Genomic DNA, 20160 nt, shown 5'->3' on the forward strand with positions numbered 1-20160 from the left:
TAGGTGGGTGTGGGGTCATGGGAACAATGTGTTCCATAACGGCCAGTTAAAATGTTTATAGCAGTATTAAAAACCTTACTTAAACCATGGTGGGGAGTGGGTGAGGGTCTTTAAGAGGTGGTGTACTGAAAATGGTTTCCAAAATAAGATGCACTATTTCAAAGATCCTTTAATTATTATCAACTTTCAAATGTTAGGTGTAATAAGTATATGCATTTACATACGGTAGTTCTATTGTTAACATCAAATGTAAAACTATAATACACTGTATACACTGTAAGAAACAAAAACCAAGATACTACTTACCAAAACAGAGACATACGCCATCATTCACACATATAGTACATACAGAAATATACATACTTAGTCCTCACCTACAGTTGCAGAGAAGTTAGAGTAGGCAGAGTCATTGCTATAGACAGAGGAAGAATTATGGTAAGGAAGCACAATGTGGTTGTGGATGATGACAGCTGGAATGGATAAAAGACAAAGTCACATATGGTAAACAAAGACAATAAACGCTTTATATCTCTCTATTAGACATGACCAGCTTTCATTTTGGTTGGCTTTCAATACTATTATGAACTATGCTTTAAATGTAAGCGATACAATATTTAGCAAGTCTGCTTGTTAAATATAGTCTTTAAATACATGTTAACATTCTAATAATGTAGGCACATATCATTGCTATTAATAGCCCAAATTCCAATATAATACAATGGGAAACATTTAATAGGATGAGAGATTCAGAAAGTGAGAGATTTGGTAAGAAATCTCCATTTTTTTTTAAAGCGGCAATCATTTACACTGCAAAGCCAGTTTGATTTTAAAGTGTGAGGGCCAGATGTATCAATCTTCAAAAAGTGATAAAATGGAGAGTGATAAAACCGCCAGCCAATCAGCTCCTCCCTGTTATATTTCAAACTCAGCCTGTAACATTGCAGGTAGGAGCTGATTGGCTGGCTGTTTATCACTCTCCATTTTATCACTTTTGAATCTTGATACATCTGGCCCTAAATGATTGCCACTTTAAAAAAACCTAGAGCTTTCTTAAAAAATCTCTCACTTTCTGAATCTCTCATCCTATTAAATTGCACCAAAGTGTTTGGTCTACATGGAGACTTACTACTATCAAAAAGTGGACTAATCTTTTCAAATGAATCAGTACAGCGCAGTGGATGGTGCCAGTAACTCATGCTGTAAATGTTAATCTTCTGAGAGATATAAAGCTCAAGCACAATGATAACACAAAACAATGATAAAATAATATTGTCAAAATGATGGTTGCATATGATAATGTAAGAATCTCAGGAACAAAATGGCAATGATGGATGAAATGAGCAAAAGCAGACAGAATTATGTAGAGTTACAGACCAGCTTCTGCCTTAATATTTATATATACTAGGATACATATATACAGCAGTTTGTTATACATTATTTATTTGTGATTGCTTTAGTGTCTTTTTCTCTGTTTTGTGCTACTAAGTTTGGAAATGTGTGTTGTACAAACTGGGAGTAATAAAAATTAAGAGGAAGATTCAATTCTTGGTCATGTGACACTGGGGATAACCAAAATATCTGACTGCACATATTACTGTCTATTACAGTAGGTGTTCTTTGCCGATTTTCCTGTGCACATGTATGCGGTGAAAATGAAGGTTGATTACTGAGCAGTACGCTCCTCAACCAATATGGTGGAGCAAATGCGCACATTGTAGGTAATCTAATATCCCCCTACCACAGAGGATGCCAAACTGGTGCCTAAGGGTACTTTCAGGGGTGCCCTGGATTGGTGGTCCAGAATCAATTTGAATTATGAATGGTCAATGTAATAGGCAAAACCAGTGCTTGTGACTTCCAATCATAAAATATGTGGAAAATCAGAAGCAAATCCTGTCCCTTACCACATTACTGAACCTAAGGATGACATAGAAACACCATTTACTAAATTAAATATATTTTTCTGAATTTCTCAATAAGTAATTCTGGCCTAGGAGTGCTGTGAAAAACATTCGGTACTCTTTACCTAGAAGGGCGCCAGCGATTGAAATCGCGGTGATCGGGGGTAAAAATCGCGGTGATCGCGGTCATCGCGGGCATCGCGGGTAAATCGGGATGGCCGCGATGACCGCGATTTTCCCATAGGGAACAATGTTAAAACGGCAGATTGACCGCGATTTTACTGTTAAATGCCTCAATGGACCCGATTTGGGGCCAAATAGGCCAAATTAACCCTAAAATGTCCCCCCACATTTTTAACGCCACCCCACGATCCACGCCAACCCGAAGCGTGGCGAGCGCAGCGAGCCCGCGAGGGGCGGCGGTACGCGTCCTCCGACCTTTTCATGCCCTACTATCCACTAGGGCGTGGTGTGAGAATATAATATAACCGAGCCCGAAGCGTGGCGAGCGCAGCGAGCCCCGCGAGGGGACGCGGATACCTTCACAGGTAGACACGTCCCCTCACGGGCTTCACAGGTGTCCGCGTCGCCACGGACACCTGTGAAGCCCGCGAGGGGACGCGCATAACTGTGAAGGTATCCGCGTCCCCTCGCGGGGCTCGCTGCGCTCGCCACGCTTCGGGCTCGGTGGCTCGCTGCGCTCGCCACACTATTATATTCTCACACCACGCCCTAGTGGATAGTAGGGCATGAAAAGGTCGGAGGACGCGTACCGCCGCCCCTCGCGGGCTCGCTGCGCTCGCCACGCTTCGGGTTGGCGTGGATCGTGGGGTGGCGTTAAAAATTTGGGGGCACATTTAAGGGTTAATGGGCTCTGTGGCCCATTTAACATTGATTCCTATGGCCAAATCGGGTGGATTGAGCCATTTAACAGTAAAATCGGGTCCATCGCGCCTTTTAACATTGATTCCTATGGGAAATCGTGAGCATCGCGTCGCGGGCATCGCGGGTACATTTATGGCCGGCCGCGACGCGACCGACACGATTTCCATGTTTAACATTGGTTTCAATGGGAAATCGCGGGCATCGCGTCGGTCTCGTCGCGGCCATACATAAATTTACCCGCGATGCCCGCGACGGGCGCCCTTCTAGGTAAAGAGTACCAAACATTCTAATATTCTAGGACACCGGGATTGAAAAAAAAATTTGGAATCACTACTCGACTAGTCTGTCCAAATGGTGGATTTTGATAGTGGACCAAAGTCTCAACACTTCTCACCCATGAAGCTGAAACCTATGAAGTATTGTCGTTATATTCTGTGCAACATTTGGCCACAACCAAGGAAGTAGATTGTAGAGTTGCAGGGAGTGCAGCTGCTATGGGACCCAGAGTTGTCAGTTACATGTATTATATACATTTTCCACAATTGGGTGATACATAGGGGCCCTGACAAACTATTGCCTTGGGACCTACAATATATCTAGTTATGCCCCCGGACTTGCTAAATTTTGGTATAAAATGTACTGGAGGCCATTATAATATTACATAACATGAAATGGGGTACTATAATAATTGGGGCATAATTTTAACAAGGAACACTGAATGACCTAATATAAATTGTGGATAATGTATTGCACTGGCAGCACTACAATGTGACATAATGTGAACTAGGGCACTACTATAGTTCTGAAAATGAACTAGTGCTCCATTATGGGACATAGCACGAACAACTGCTGCACAGATGTGTCTGTCTAGAAGAATTGAGATAAGGGTCCTTTCAAAATGTTGCTATGGGGCCCACAAAGTTCTGGCTAGGCCCCTGGCAATGAACTATGCACCCATTCCTCCTCTGTGAATGAACAGGGGAAATGTCATATGTACTCCCACAGCCGACATGTCTGATGATTTTACATGCCTGGCAGACCAGTAATTACTGATCGGTCAGGACCAGTGGCGGTTTTACCTATGGGCTGCAGGGCTGCCGCACCCACCAGGTAAAATCTGCCACTGTCTCTGCCTAAGTGAAGCCAGATGCAGTCTGTGAGACTGCTCTGGCTTTAATGTGACTGGCAGTGACTTCCTATTGGAAGGTCAACCCTCTAGTCACTCAAGGCAGTCCCATTGGGAGGTGTTCCCTCCCTCCGGGATGCCTCTTTATGCGCAAATGCGGCACAGCCCCCAAAATGGGTTCTGCATATGCGCAGTACCGCGGACGATACTGCGCATGTGCCAGACCCAGGAACCTGATTAAGCTTAAGGGGGCTGTTGCAAAGGCAGCCCATGGAGGCTTGGGCCAGCTCATGCGCAGTATGTATGAAGTTGCTGCGCATGCACTGGCCTCGTGCAGGGGTCCGGCGGCCGGGACCGGCAGGTGCTGGGAGCGTGGCAGCGGCAGCAGCAGGGGGGTGGCGCATTGCTGGAGCCCCCCTCCTTTAAAAGGTAAGAGCCGCCACTGATCACAACAATACACTGTTTGATGATCAGGCTGATTATTGGACAGTGTATCCGCTGCATAATATGCAAAAATAGTTTCTCAAGACATTAATGTTAGTTGTTTGTGTCTTATTTTTTGGGTATAAACAATAACAAGATGAGAATCATAGATGCTATATCAATGCTAATTCTGTCACTATAAATGGCTGGTTGTGAAATCTTATAGATCATGATGACATTGAATACACTCTGTACCCAGGACACTGAATATCTGCTATCCATAACAGTCAAACTAACAGTGCTAGTTCATGTAACAATTACAAGATATGTAGAAGAGAGACATTCTGTACTGGGAACTGAGAAAACAGAATCTTGAGATCAGCTGTAATGTCTTCTTCTCAAGATATTGTCAGGGCATCTGTATAGTGTTAAGTCAAACATCATAACCATTAAAAGGTATCATATTTGCTAGATTGCTATTTTGTTTTTCTCACTGAGGAACAATAAAACTTTTCTTATCAACTGGCTAACACGGTACCAAACTTTTTTCTTTTGACATAATGAACATAGTAATGTTGGTTATGCAAGGATCTCAGCTGTGTTAATTCTTATGTTTTACTGGCACAGCACTATTGAATTTGAACGTCTATCTGATATCTGTAATGGAAGAATTCTAATTTCAGAGCTGCCAAGTAATAACAACATCAAAAGGTTTAATAATACACATGGCTCTAGAGTGCATGGATGAGGATAGATAAAGGAAAGGAAATAAGTACTGTATTCTAGTTTTCAAAATGTACAAATGAACAGGAAGCTTAGGAGAAGCTATTAATAATGAAACAATAATATATATTATAAAGAACAGAGATATTTGTGCTTTCTGGGAGATGACCAATTTATTTTGTATTCTTATTTTGCTCATGTATTTGCAATACTTTGGCATTTTGAAGATAGAACATCTAGCAATATACAGTAGGGAGGAGTTTGCAGGGTTCAACTTACTGGAAATATTAATGAATCGGAATAAACAGCTGATACAAAAACTATTAATTCTTTGACATTTTTCATATTTCATTTTTTTACATCATGGAACCAAAATGAATGTATTTGGGAATTTTCCCCTCTAAAAAAATCTCACAGCAACAATGTATTCTTTAATAAGATCTAAATTAAAAATAGACAAAAAATCACCCATCCCCTCGCTCTACAAGTATTCCAGCAGTGCATGGTCATTATGGCCCTTATTCTGATCGGTGCGGCCGGAGCCGATTATGCGGCCAGGACCGTGCGTGCGAAACCCCGCCTTCCATAAGGATCGCCAACTCCGTCCGTATGCGGTAAGAAACTGTCCGAACGGACCGCACGTGTATTTTTCACGGAATACGCCTCCTCCATCTAAGGGAACCTACCCCATCATTCGATGGTCGCAGACCATCGAATGCAGGACCGAGTGCTCCACCAGCACCCGCAACCTCAGACCACATGGACATTTTTCCGTGCAAAAGCAGAGATCTGGGCGGGCAGCTGACATCCGGCGATGTCATATGTCCGCCCCCTACACGTGCGTCACGGCCGCATTACCATACGTACGCCCAGCGTTTTCATGGGAACTCCCATTAAACGCGGGGTGTATGCATATGGTAATGAGCCCAAATAGCCCTTCACGCCCCTCTCCACCCCCTGTTCGGAGTGTTCACATATCATGCGGATTTTGGCCGTACGCCCCGCTTGCACATGCGCAGAGACGCCTCTGCACATGCGCAGACACAAAACATCGGCGGACCGAATGCACGCGGATATATCCGCACCGATCAGAATAAGGGCCAGAGTCTGGTGATCCCAAGACAATAATCGATTCTTTTGACAGAATGGGGTCCCTCTTTTTTTAATTACAGGAGTTTAATACAGCCTCCCCTATTCCCTGTCTCTTAATAATTGTTTGTGACATGGCTGTGAGGATGTGGTGTTTGATTACATATTTGTGGATTGCGTCAATGATGTCACCAATCCTGTACCTCTCTCACCAAAAGTAACTGCTAGTACAGGACATGTTAAATAATTGACCCCTTTTGAGGTATATGACGAGAACAAGCAGAACTAATCCTTAGTACCTATGAGCTTAAAGTCATTCAGAGCAAAACTCTGTTCTCCTGTTCCAGCTTCCTGTCCGCCCCCCGCCGGCTGCCTCTGGAGGAAACGGCTCGGCGACTGTGAAACTTGCCGAAGCCGTTGGCTCCCGGGGTTTGCACATGCTCATAAACAAGCATGCGCAAACCCTCCACCATCAGACAAGGGGCTGATTTCGGACCCAAACTAACAAGTCTGAATCGGCCCCTTTATGCAAATAATGTGGGGGTATTTAATCCGGGGTCACGACTGTCGGTACGTCACGGCAGTCGTGACCCTGGCCTGTTTGGGTTTCGCTTGCCTGTTTATTGACAGGCGGGATTCAATGTCCCACCTGCCGATCAGTAAAAACGGGGCATGTCCGGGTACACAGTTTTGATTTGTCGAGATACGGACGTGATCTCGACAATCCATGGGCATTCTCGGCAAAACAGGCCCGACAGCTTTTAAAAGTCGGGGGTGTTCTGACAAGATGCTCTTGGGAAAGACAGCATTGTGTAGGTGCCCACCGCTATTTCCCCCAGTTGGAAATAGCAGCAGGGATTGAATATCCCCTTTATCTGTTCACATCCACCTGAGACTCGAACAGAAATCTGCAGTAAGTAAGACTTTATTGCAGCAGACGAAAACATGTTAACCCACAGCTCCGGGCACTTATCCTTAAATCTATGGGATAATGCAAGTTAGCTGCAGTTTTACCATGCAAGGAAAATAACTTGTACTGGATTAGCTTCAGGTGTAAAGTTTTAAGGCTACAAGCATTTTTCCTCATTTTACTTATTTATTAACAGTTATATACTGTAGCATAATGTCTTCCTTGCCTTTCCACCCTTTTCCATGCTAGCTTTTACCCCCATTAACCCCTGTTTTACTTTTGACTTTATTCTTGTTTCTTGTTATTCATTTTAATATGAACAATAACAAGATAAGAATTATAGTAGCCATATCATTGCTACATTAATGTTAATGCTTTGTGTCTTATTTTTTGGGTATAAACAATAACAAGATGAGAATCATAGATGCTATATCAATGCTACATTAATGTCTATTATTGTTGTATTCTGCAAAGTAAATATAACATATACTGTATAATAAAATGAAACAAAATAAAATAGAATGAAACAAAATGAAGATATCTCTGCAATGTTCTATAGATAGTCTTCTTTATAGTTTAATATATTATATTTTACTTTATTTTACTGTATAATTAAAAAAAATATGTTTAAAATTATTTATAACTTGGTATTTGGTAATAGTGAAAAGAAGGATTGTAAGTTCCTCCCCATGCGCACTAGGCTGCCAATGGGGATTCCTTCCTTGAGGTGTTCTCACACCTATGTGGAACAATGTTATAAAAGTGGGAGGTATCCCCTTTCGATGCCACAGATATATATAGAAAAGGAGAGGAATTGTGCGTCCCTTGTAGGGGAGTACCGTCCCTGTTCTCCGTGTGAATCAGTGAGGGATTAACCAAATGACCGTTTTGTCCGATTGCTTTGTCAGACTTCTTTCTGGAATACCACATTCCCCTCATGGTATTAGCTAATGTTCCCCTTCCAAACTGATAGCACGCAAGCAATCCCACCAACAAAAATGCAGTGTCCTGGCATGCAAAGCTTGTAGACAGTATATATTCAATGCCGGGGGCGAGCTGTGACAGCGAGCAGTGTTGCCTGCTCGCTGTCCCAGCTCGCCCTGTCAGTATTTAACTGACCCCCCTGCATACGCTTATTCCCCCTCGCTCCGTTTTTGGAGCGGGGGGGGGGGGAACTGCATATGCGGCCGCTGAAACAGCGAGACTTGTGGCTAATTGCAGCGGGCTCCCTGCATTAGCGAGCCTCAGAGTTTGGGGGAATAGTCGCTATCCTGTGACAGTGAGGATTCCCCCGGAACGTAGAATAGGGTGAGTGGTCGGCAAGGCGGTTAAACAGCGAGGATCGCTTGTTTTCTGCGATCTCTGCCGTTTAACACCCTCGCCGGCCGCACTGAATACAGGCCATAGAGTAGATAAAAAAGGAGCTTCTTCCAAGTATTACAGCAAGAGGTACGTATATTGTCTTATTAATTATACCAAATATTGATTTTGTTTGTTATTTGAAATCAGAGTATTCTGAGACGATTAATGGTATGAACCCCCAAGCAAATCTTTTTTTTTTGGTTCCATAATGTAATAAAAATGAGAAAAAAATGAAAATCTATTTATGGCAGCCATAATTGATACAATAATTAAGCAAATGAATGTAATTGCTTTCAAACTTTCCCACCAGAGAACTCTCTGATAAAGATTCATCTAAGTTGCATGAAGAAACTCATGAAAATGATTTCACCTCATAAGTCACATAATAGTACCTGTACTATAAAGTCTTATCAAGCAGTTTATATGTTATGCTATACTACTACAGCACTGCAATTCTCTTTGTTAATACTGTATAGTTATAAATACAACCATGTTATTACATGCGTACTATAGTATGTCATTTATTAACTAATTTCCTTCATGTGCAGAAAATGTGCTGGTATCCATAGAAACTAATCTAGATACTGAACTGTAATTTCCTTAGTACACTTTAGAAAAGTAGAGCAAACATCTTATGAAATAATATGGTCAGCACCTGTGGATCAGTTTTTATAAATGCCCCCAAACCTGAAAGCATCACCACTGCAGCTAAAATAAGCTAATATAGCCTTGCAATGACACAAGAAAAAAAAACAAAAGAACATTATGGGGGGTATCCAATTAGCCACTGTATCTTATTGCGGCTAAATAGATATCCCCCTACATCTTTAGGGAGGTAACATCTAGATTGCACAAGAGGAAAAAACAATAACACATACTTCCAGCACTTTCATTACCAGAACCTGTACTGTTATCATAGTCCCTAGGTAGCTCCCGAATTCCATTGATTACTGCCAGTGGCCAGTAGTGTGAGGCTGATTTCCAGATCTGAAAGCCTAGGAGCAGAAAGAAAGGAGAATGTTTGCTTGAAGTTTATTAATAACATGCCATTAACACATAAAAATACAGGTTTTTTTTAAGTAAATCACATTTTACCAGAAAAAATTACATTGAAGCTCACCTGTAATTTTTAAGAATGTCCTCTATATATCGTATACAGTACAGTTATGGCCTGATTTATACAGAATACATCAAGCCTTAAGCAGCCCATACACGTCCCAATGCGGGCGTGCGTTGTGGGCTGCAATAGCAGGGATCACATTGCATTGCATTGCATTGCATGTGCATGCGTTGTGCATGCAATGCGATGCAATTTGATGAAACCTAAGTACAAAAAGTATGTGCAAACACATACTTTTTGTACTGTGGGATGAGGTGTGCGGGAGCGCGCACCTCAAAGCACACATCGGCTCAGCACGCTTAGCAGTGTGTATGGGCAGCTTTACAGCTGCAAACATGTGTATAATGCCCCAAAAAGGTCCTTTTAACACAGTGACTAAAATCAGAAGATTAGAAGCCCAGAGAGGAAACCCAGTGCTGCACGTTGGAGGGTGGGGACAAGACTGACGTCATATAGCCCCGCCCCCAATCCACCCAAATTCCACCATTCGTGGGTTTCATGGGGAGTCGCAAAAATTATGCAAAATGGCAAATCGTGTCACTTTACTTCCGCCCCCTACCAGCGGATCTTTGAATTCCGCAATTTGTTTCAGCGGCTCCGATGGGGGTGCGGGAAGCATGTGGGAGACTTGCCCACCTTCCAGGGGGCCAGGAGGGGGACACCCGACAATTCTGAAAGGGTAGGCAAGTATGATTAAATGACTTGTAGATTGTTCCAGAAATGGGAGCTTGATAAAAGAAGGCAGATTCCATATGGGATTTACAAAACATTAGCATAAAGTAGATTTTAAGTAATAATTGTTAATATTTTCCAACTCTCCATGTTAGGTACCAAACTGGATAGGCTGTCTGCTTCACTTTTACAAATATGTAAGGTTGGTCCTGCTTTTGATTCCAATTACAGCCAGCTGATATAATGGCAGGTGCCAAATTCCTGCAATGTACTTCTTGATTTAGACCACGCTTAGGCTTTGACAGTACATACCTCTTAGGAGTAAATTTACCAAGAAGGGATTTTTATTGAAGATGGGATGTTGTCCACAGCAACCAATCAGATTATATGTATTATCTTCTAGAACAGGGGTGAGCAATAAGCGGCCCTCTGGCTGTTGATAAACTACACATCCCAGCATGCATTGCCTTAGTTTTTGCTATTTGGCCATGCTAAAAACTGATGTAAGGCATGCTGGGATGTGTAGTACATCAACAGCTGGAGGGCCGCTTATTGCCCACCCTTATTCTAGAAGGTGCTAAATGAATAAAAAGTAGAATCGGATTGGTTGCTATGGGAAACATCCTATCTTCAATAGAACTCCCATTTTAGTATATGTACCTCTTAGAGTTTAAGGTAAACTTTATTAAATTGTTTTTATTTAAAACAACTTTCTAGAGTTGTATGTTTTCCAGAACAACAGAAAGAAAAATGAAATGTCAACTTTGCATTTGGATGTCCAGAATTGTCCATATCCAGATGGGTTCATGGGAGAGATCTTAAAAATGTGAAGAATAAAATTAACCCTCTTTTTATTGGTTACTAGAATACCTAGTTGATGCAAGTCTGATTCTGGAACATTTCAATATTCATTTTATTAAGATGTTGCATTACAGATCCTGTATCATAGACCACTTCTATTTAATTAAAATGCAAATATTCACGCTAAACATCTGATATCGGAACCTAGTTTTGTAATAAGCTTCAACAAAGAGAAAGCTTTTAATCTGTTTAACTGCTGGGATCATACATAATCAGCTCTAAATAAAACTTTGGAATTAAAGAATATCTGATCAATATGTATATATGAAATAGTTATAACAGGGGATACAGAGATGACCTATTTTATCCCTTCTATCCGTTATAATGCTGGTAGGCCTTTCAACTCCCTCTGATGAAGAAGTTCTCCTGCAAGCTAAAAACATTGCAAAAATGTCTGATATTACAAGAATCTTGTGGAATATTAATGGTTTAGTTACGATTGACAGTGTTATTTCTCTACCTACGTCTGTCATATTTAAAAGAAATGCTTTTTACTGAGTTGCCATGCAACCAGGGGCTTCACTACGTAGCATAACTTTCAAAAAAGTGGAAGAGATTTTCCCAGAAACTGATGCTTTAAATTCTACTCTTACATATAATGTGCATAGTCTAAAATACCTATTTGCAGCCAACCTACAGGAATAGAACTAATGATATTATTAACAAAGCACCAGATTGTGAAGCAATTGCACCAGAACCCATCTTATACTGCTGTTGCGAAGTACAAACTAACTGAAACATATATTTAGAATTTTCAACTATACTTTGTAAAGCGCTGCAGAATATGTGTGCGCTATATAAATAACTGTTAATATATAAAATAAATAAAAGGGATGCTCTATTTCATCCAGGGCTGAGAACTGAAAAATTCCATACACAGTGGGTTTATTTATTAATAAAGTAGCATTTACCGTATTTATCGGCGTATAACACGCACTTTTTCCACCTGAAAATAGGGGGAAAATGATGTATGCGTGTTATACGCCGATATGCGTGTTATACGCCGATATAAGCAATGTCATCCGCCGATATAATGTTAAGTACCGGTAATGCAGGCAGTAATGTCATCTGCCTAAGTGCGCGGTCCGGTTCTCTGCTGCTGCTGCGCACCGTCCGGTCCTCTGCTGCTGCGCACCGTCCGGTCCTCTGCTGCTGCTGCGCACCGTCCGGTCCTCGCAGCAGCACGCTCAAGACTCCTCCCAGTGACCTGCTCTGCAGAGCGACTCCTTCCTCCCTGGCTACAGCAGCGTCATCAGCCTTACTAACCGCTGGCTGTAGCCTGGAGGAGGAGAAGGTTTTCTGGTGCTAACTGTGCTGCCCTGCTTCTGTTATTCAAGGTGGATTTTTTTTTTTTTTTTTTTACAGATAATCAATTATCCTTATTTTGCTTCAAAGTTTTTATTTAGAAATCCCCTCTTAAAATGAAGGTGCGTGTTATACGCCTGTGCGTGTTATACGCCGATAAATACGGTAATTGCAGCTTTATAAGAATGATAGATAACTATAAACCTATCTTCTGTACTGTATGTGTAATTTTAATGTCCTATAATGTCTTTCTGTCGGGTCATTATTTCATTTGCACAGTTGTAGCAATTTACAATTTGAATAAAGAAAATTAAATAAGCAATAAAATGAGGCTGAATGGTTTTTAGAAACAATTGCAATTGTTCATGTATTTTGATGCTGTGGAGTCACATCTGGCATTTGCTACTTACCAAACGTCAAGATGGCCAAATAATAATTCCAGGTGCTTAATCAAAAGCGGAGGCACTCACCATTGCAGCAAAAAGTCAGTCACTTTTATTCAGTGGTCATTTTAGAAGTCGACGCTTCGACCCTAATAGGGCCTTTGTCAAGACAATATAAGTGAATCCATAGGTACACCAGAAGACTGCCTTACTGCCTTTCTTCTGGTGTACCTATGGATTCACTTATATTGTCTATAATATGTTGGATTATTAAACCACGTTATTGCAAGTTGAATTCCGTGAGTGTATGAGGAGGGGCAGGCAGAACATCCGGGAGAGGAAGGCAATCAAGAAGACCCCCGAGGCAGTCGAGGATATAATTTTCAACTTATCCACACGCCAATTAACAGAAACAGAGACCAGAGTCCTACAGAAGGGCCTAGCCTTCATCCCCTCATCAGCAGCCGACCCCCTTCAGAATAAAGTTGAACTTTACCAATTGAACAGAAAACTCAGACTCAGAGAGCACTTTAAAGAAGAGGTACAGAAGAACAACTCCTCTTCAGTTCCTAAGCATATGGCTAAGTTCAAGCCCCGTTCAACTTTTGATTCATCCAGCCTAAATCTTTCGTTGAAAACATTCTCTCGAATTATAGAAATAGAGACCCTGATTCCGAAAGGTGATGCCAAAGAAACCTGCAGCAAAATAACTAAAAGTGAATACCAAGCACTGAAAAACCTAGCCTCTTATGAGGATATTGTCATATGCCAGTCCGACAAAGGAGGTTCAATATTGGTACAGAACCTGACGGACTAGAGAGAGGAACTCCATCGACAACTGGCAGATACTAAGACGTACCACAAATTACAAAGAGACCCTACGCCCACTTTCAATAAATTATTGGACGAAACCCTAACGAGAGGAGTCCAAGAGGGACACATCACAGAACTTTGCAAGTCACATCTGACAGTTGACTTTCCCATTAAGCCCATTCTCTACACCATACCAAAGGTGCACAAGCACCCCACCAAGCCGCCAGGTAGACTGATTATATCAGCAAGTGGATCAATATTCCAGCCTATATTGGTCTACCTGGACAGATTTATCCAACCCATTATTCAATCAGCATCCACCTTCCTCAAAGACACCACTTCACTGTTGATCTCGCTGCAAGAATTGGGACAGTTGCCATCGGAATGTTTGCTCATCACTGTGGATGTAAATAGCCTGTATACTTGCATCCCGCATCAGGCGGGCTTGCAGGCTATTAGAAGGTTACTTACAAACCACATTAAGTGTACAGGTCCATTTGTATTTTTTTATGGAATTGTTGGATCTTGTTTTGAGTAAAAATTATTTCTATTGTGATGGAGAGTACTATTTACAAGTAAAAGGAGTGGCGATGGGGTCCAATGTGGCCCCGTCGCTGTCGAACGCCTACATGTTCGAAGTGGAGAAGGACCTTTTCTTCAGCGACCCCATGATCGAACGATACATCTTACGATATCATAGGTTTATAGATGATATCTTGATCTTCTGGACCGGGCCAGAGAATCTTTTTAGAAACCTATTAGATACGCACAACAGCACAGCGAGTCCAATTAAATTTACTTATCTAGTAGAGCAGCATTCCACAAACTTCTTGGATGTCAAGATCACCAAGAAACAAGAGACCATTCAAACAGGCCTATTTAGAAAACTGACGGACCGTAATAACCTGGTCATGGCTTCTAGTGTACACTGCAAAATGCCACTACCCTGCAGCCAGTTTCTCAGGGTGGTTAGGATAGTAAGCGACCCAATAGAAGCAGCGCAAGAACTAAAACAGATGACAAAAAAGTTCCTAGACAGGGGGTATAATTACAACAACTTACAGAAGCAGTGCCAGAAGGCACTGCTCAAATCCAGGGAGGAACTACTCCACCCCAAATCCCCCTCCAACAAGGAGAATAAACTGATATGGGTAAATCTTTTCAACAATGAATCACCCGACAGAATTAAAAAGGTTAAAAGAGCCTGGCCCATAGTACAATCGGACCCAGACCTTAACCTAGGCAACACGACTCTTCTACCGGCTTATAGAAGAGGAAGAAAATTAAATGACCTTCTGGTCAAAAGGGACATCTCTGAATTGGGTAAGAAAACACCAGCCACGTTCTTGGGCAGAACCAGAAAGGGCTGCTACAAGTGCCCTAACTGCACAACGTGTAGCTTCATGCAGACGGGGACCTCTTTCCCCCATCCCAATTCGGGGGGCAAGAATCCCAATTAAATACCATCTTTCATGCACTTCCAGATTTGTCATCTATGCCATAACATGCCCGTGTTCATTGGTGTATATAGGGAAGACGGAGAGCCAGTTTAAAGAGAGGATGGCAAACCACCGGTCGGCCATAAGGGCTGCCATCAAGAAAGGCACAAGTGACCAACTGGTGGCTCGTCACTTCACCAGAGCTAACCATCCTCTGGCGACCCTAAGATACACTATCATAGACCACATCCCACCCCTATCCAGAGGTGGGGATCGTGGCAGAAAATTGATGCAATTGGAGACACAGTGGATCTTCAAACTAGAAACCCTAACCCCTAAGGGTTTGAACGAGCAACTGGGGCTGCATAGCTTTCTATAAATACATATAACCCCCCACAACTTTATAGATACTAACATTCACAGAGGACGCGTTTCCTTGACAACACGCCTCCCTGACAGTGACGTCACCCAGATGTGCCGACAATGGGCGTTTTTGCATGGCTGCTGATAGAACCCTACATATAGAGGTGAGTGTACACGCTTTTGGTTATGTAAGCTGTTTTGAAAAAAGCCAGAATAAAGTGGCTGAAACGTCAACCTTGAAAGAGGCTACGTATTGATTTATTTACCTAAGACCCCAGTGCTGCGCACTACAAGGACTATACACAGTGGTGCCATTCAGACACATCACAGTGAAGGCACGGGGCACCAACCAGCCATAAGGAGCTGAGTGCCGGTCACTATTCGTTTCATTATATATATATATATATATATATATATATATATATATATACACATACATATATATATATATATATATATATATATATATAAAGAGAGAGAGAGTGTAGAGATGTCTGGCGGCACTCCAAAAGCTAAAAGACACGCACCAAGCGCTTTAGTAAGTGCGGGAGCACTTAAAGTTTAAACAGGTGCCATTAATACAGGAATCTTGCTGGTTGGTATGTGTCCAAATATTTATTTTTCGCAAGAATATACAAATGTGATATACAATATGATATCCTGTTTTTTTCCCCCACATTTTGTCTCTCACAGTTGAAGTGTACCAATGATGGAAATTACAGACCTCTCTCATCTTTTAGATGAGAGAGGTCTATAATTCAGTAGTTGTCCAAATACTTTTTTGCCCACTGTATGTATACATATACATGTATATATATATATATATATATATATATAAGATACAAGTCCAATCGGCACTCATGTATGCATGTAAAACAAGCAGTCTCCTGTGCCCTCACAGAGGCCTCCAACAGGAGGTCACATGATATGTATCCACTTCGGTGGCACTTACGGATGTAATCACCAATTTACACAGCTGTAGTTACCAACGTTTCAAACATTTATTTTGTCATCAGGGTATTTATTTGTCATCAGGACCCTGAAGACGAAATACATTTTCGAAACGTTGGTAACTACAGCTGTGTGAATTGGTGATTACATCCGTGAGTGCCGCCACAGTGGATACATATACAGGTTGAGTATCCCGTATCCAAAATGCTCGGGACCAGGAGAATTTTGGATAACGGATTATTCCGTATTTCGGAATATTTTAATATTTCAATGATGTATTTTGAAGTATCTTGCATTTATGCTGTATAAACACATAATATACACACAAATATATTTTATTACCACATAAAATACACACAAACATATTTTAATTGTTCAAAAAACAAGGTTTCAAAACGTGAAACAAAATTTGTGTACTATCTCAGCACTGAATTTGAATGCCAAGCAATCATTGTCTTGCACATATATAGTGCCAGTTACATATCATGTCCCCAGTGATGCTGTTACATATGTCCCCAGTGAGTTTTTAGCAAAAAAAAAAAATTTTTTCACTTTCTGGAATGTCCGTATTTCGGAATAATTCGGATAACGGATATTTGGATACGGGATACTCGACCTGTATATATATATATATATATATATATATATATATATATATATATAAAAGAAGTGGATAAAGATAGCGGCGACTAATTGCTGAGCTGGGTATAGTAATAAAATATTTATTTTAGATGACAATATAAGACAAAAAAGTACATATAAAAAGGAGGACAATTTTTAAGATGTAAAGATAAAAAATACAAAAATACAGGGAAAAAAATGGAGGAGAATAAAAACACAATCTTCCTAAAATCAAATAAAAAGTGTATAAAGATATAAAGGAGATTTGCTTAACTTAAAAAGGATGGAGATCAGAGGTTGCCCAACGCGTTTCGTCGATGTGACTTCATCAAGGGGTAACAGGCAACTGAGACCAGACCGGTATTTATACCTGTATGTCTGTCTCCTGGCTATATGACATCACTTCCTGTGATGAATTGGTATGCAGGGCTATAAGGCTATTTAAACAGTTATTTTCTTTATCAAAATGCTGTTAATATTATTAGCTATGTATAATCAGACAATCGCTATATTCAGAAAGAACAGAAAATGTACATAAACATTTATACAAGTCCCAAATGCGTATGAAACGGTAATTAGCGGCACTTCCGCCACGTTTCCGGCATCCAGGCAATCATATATATATATATATAAAGTTAAGTAAAAGGAAGTTACCCTTCGAAAAAATCAAAGAAGCTGCGAGTGTATATCTTTTTATTCATTTATGTTTTATGCATTTTATTGATATATTAAGAGACATCACGTGTTTTAAGGGCGCTGAAGACACTATTGTTGGTGTATGTTTGAAAGGTTAGTTCCTACTAGTGGGGAACTAAGTGTCAACAGCGACCGAGTGAGTTTGTTTTAGCACAATGTGGAGATTGGGTCTTGTATATATATATATATATATTTTTTTTTTTTTTTTGCAACTACTATAGGTCCTTATGAAAGAGGAAAACACTTTGAAGACAAGATTGTTCTGTGGATAAACTATGTGATATCCGGACGCTTCAGATTTTTTAATGTATTTTGGCAGCAAAGAGGTATAAATGGGTGGCAATCTTTTGTTCAAACACAGGTTAAGTTTAGTGAAGTCCTGTCATGGGCATGTACTGTACTTAGAGGCTATGCAGAGTTGTGTGTATGCAAAGACCCATTTGATTTAGGATGGATCCTTTTCACTAGCTGTAGTGAGTGAGCATGTGCATGCTGATAATTATGACAACTCATAGAGATGGGCAGTATTAATGTGTACAACTCTGCATATACAGTAGACAATAATGTGATGTTTTATATTTGTATCACCAGGTAATGTTATTTCTTTTTTATTTTTTGTTTGGTGATTTATTTTTATTTTTGGTACTCTTTACCTAGCACGGTGCCCACGATCTTGATCGTGGGCATCGTGAGGTAAAAAATCGCGTCGGTCGCGTCGTATGCGGGCTAAAGATGCCCGGACGCGACGCGACCGACGCGATGTCCACGATTTCCCATTGAAAACCATGTTAAACATGGACATCGTGTCGGTCGCGTCGCGGCCGGCCATAAATGTGCACACGATGGCCGCAGCGAGCCACCGAGCCCGAAGCGTGGCGAGGGGACGCGTATAGCTGTGAAGGTATCCGCGTCCCCTCGCGGGGCTCGCCACGCTTCGGGCTCGGTGGCTCGCTGCGCTCGCCACACTATTCTATTCTCAACTCCGCGCCGACGTGGATAGTGGGGGTATGAAAAGGTCGGAGGACGCGTACCGCCGCCCCTCACGGGCTCGCTGCGCTCGCCACGCTTCGGGTTCACGTTGATCGTGGGGTGGCGTACACAATTGGGGGGGGCATTTCAGAGTTCAGGGTAACTATTTGGGCTCTAAGGCCCATTTAACATTGTTTGCTATGGTAAAATCGGGTCCATTCAGCCATTTAACATGAAAATCGTGTCCATCGGGCCTTTTAACATTGATTCCTATGGCAAATCGTGGGCATCGCGTCGCGGCCATCGTGTGCACATTTATGGCCGGCCGCGACGCGACCGACGCGATTTCCATGTTTAACATGGTTTTCAATGGGAAATCGCGGGCATCGCGTCGGTCGCGTCGCGGCCAGACATAAATGTACCCGCGATGCCCGCGATGGGCGCCGTGATAGGTAAAGAGTACCTTATTTTTTTATCTATACTTTTATCTATACTTTTTCAACAAAATGGTCAGTCTGCTCTGGATTCTTGACTGTATTATTATTATTATTATTATTATTATTAGGGCAGTTATTACCTATTTGTTATTGTGTTTTTTTTCTAGTTCTCCTCTCGAACCGCTGCAAATTTTTTATTATTGAATATATATATATATATGAATATATATATTAATTTAAACCAGCAATTCTTTCTGCGCCCATGTGTCCCAATGGGTGCCGGACGGGGTCCTGACAGTCAAGATCCCGACAGGCATTCACCCGGCGTCGGGATCCCGACTGTCAAAACACCGACAGCTGGGTTCCTGACGGCCACCCGCTATTTTCCCTCATGACGAGCACTTAGTTACGCTCGAGGGGCTTAGTTACGTTCACTATGCTGTCTGGGTCCGGGATAATGACTGTCGGGATCCCGACTGTCGGACCCTTATATCACACCCGTCCCAATTTTCCCAGGACAGGGTATTTTTTCCACCCAAAAAACTTTAAGGCACAATACTTATCTCCCTATAATTTAAATTGGGGTAATGCAAATTAACAGGACAGGCTGGAAAGAATTCCAAGAACAGATTTTAATTTTGCACATGCATGCAGTTATAGGAAACTTTTGTACGTTTGAGTAAGCATTTCAGGGACATGGTGAAGGTGGCCCCTAGAAGCGCGGACGCGTACTGCTACATGTCATCATAAAATGACTTACATACAGATGTAGATGAGCCCCAAAGCAGTAAATAAGATCTACTGTACTTGTTGAAGAAACCACACTGATACCTGTCAGGGCTTGTTTGTATGTTTTGCAAGTGGTTCCATGTAAGTGGTCATGAGAAACCTCATTTGAAATAAATGTAGCCATATTAATCCTTGTGCTTTATAACCAATGCAGGGAAATTACACTGATAATTCCATTTGAATATTTTTATTTCTGATTTATTTTTTCCCTAAAATGGAACATCTGCATAAAGTGGGCTAAGTGAAAACAGGGAGATTGGTAGACTCTTCGGGGAGTCAGGGAGATTGCTACTATTTCAGGGAGTCCCCTGCAGAATGTAGG

At 41.6% G+C, this 20160-nt stretch overlaps 1 protein-coding gene across 4 annotated transcripts in view; it reads right to left on the reverse strand.

The window, feature by feature from the left end:
• The window catches only part of ADGRD1 (adhesion G protein-coupled receptor D1), a 417296-nt gene that overhangs the window by 374624 nt on the left and 22512 nt on the right, over positions 1-20160 (reverse strand). For 2 of the 4 annotated variants that reach the window (XM_083150227.1, XM_083150241.1), the window contains exons 3-4: positions 9298-9414; positions 375-470 (exon numbers count right to left, since the gene is read on the reverse strand). In XM_083150227.1, coding sequence (XP_083006353.1) covers positions 375-470; positions 9298-9414 — 213 coding nt within the window. The remainder of the gene's footprint in view (positions 1-374; positions 471-9297; positions 9415-20160) is intronic. The other 2 variants (XM_083150233.1, XM_083150230.1) reach the window with 1 other exon arrangement.

This window comes from Crinia signifera, chromosome 1, assembly GCF_055691185.1.
Source record: "Crinia signifera chromosome 1, ASM5569118v1, whole genome shotgun sequence".
Taxonomy (NCBI): domain Eukaryota; kingdom Metazoa; phylum Chordata; class Amphibia; order Anura; family Myobatrachidae; genus Crinia; species Crinia signifera.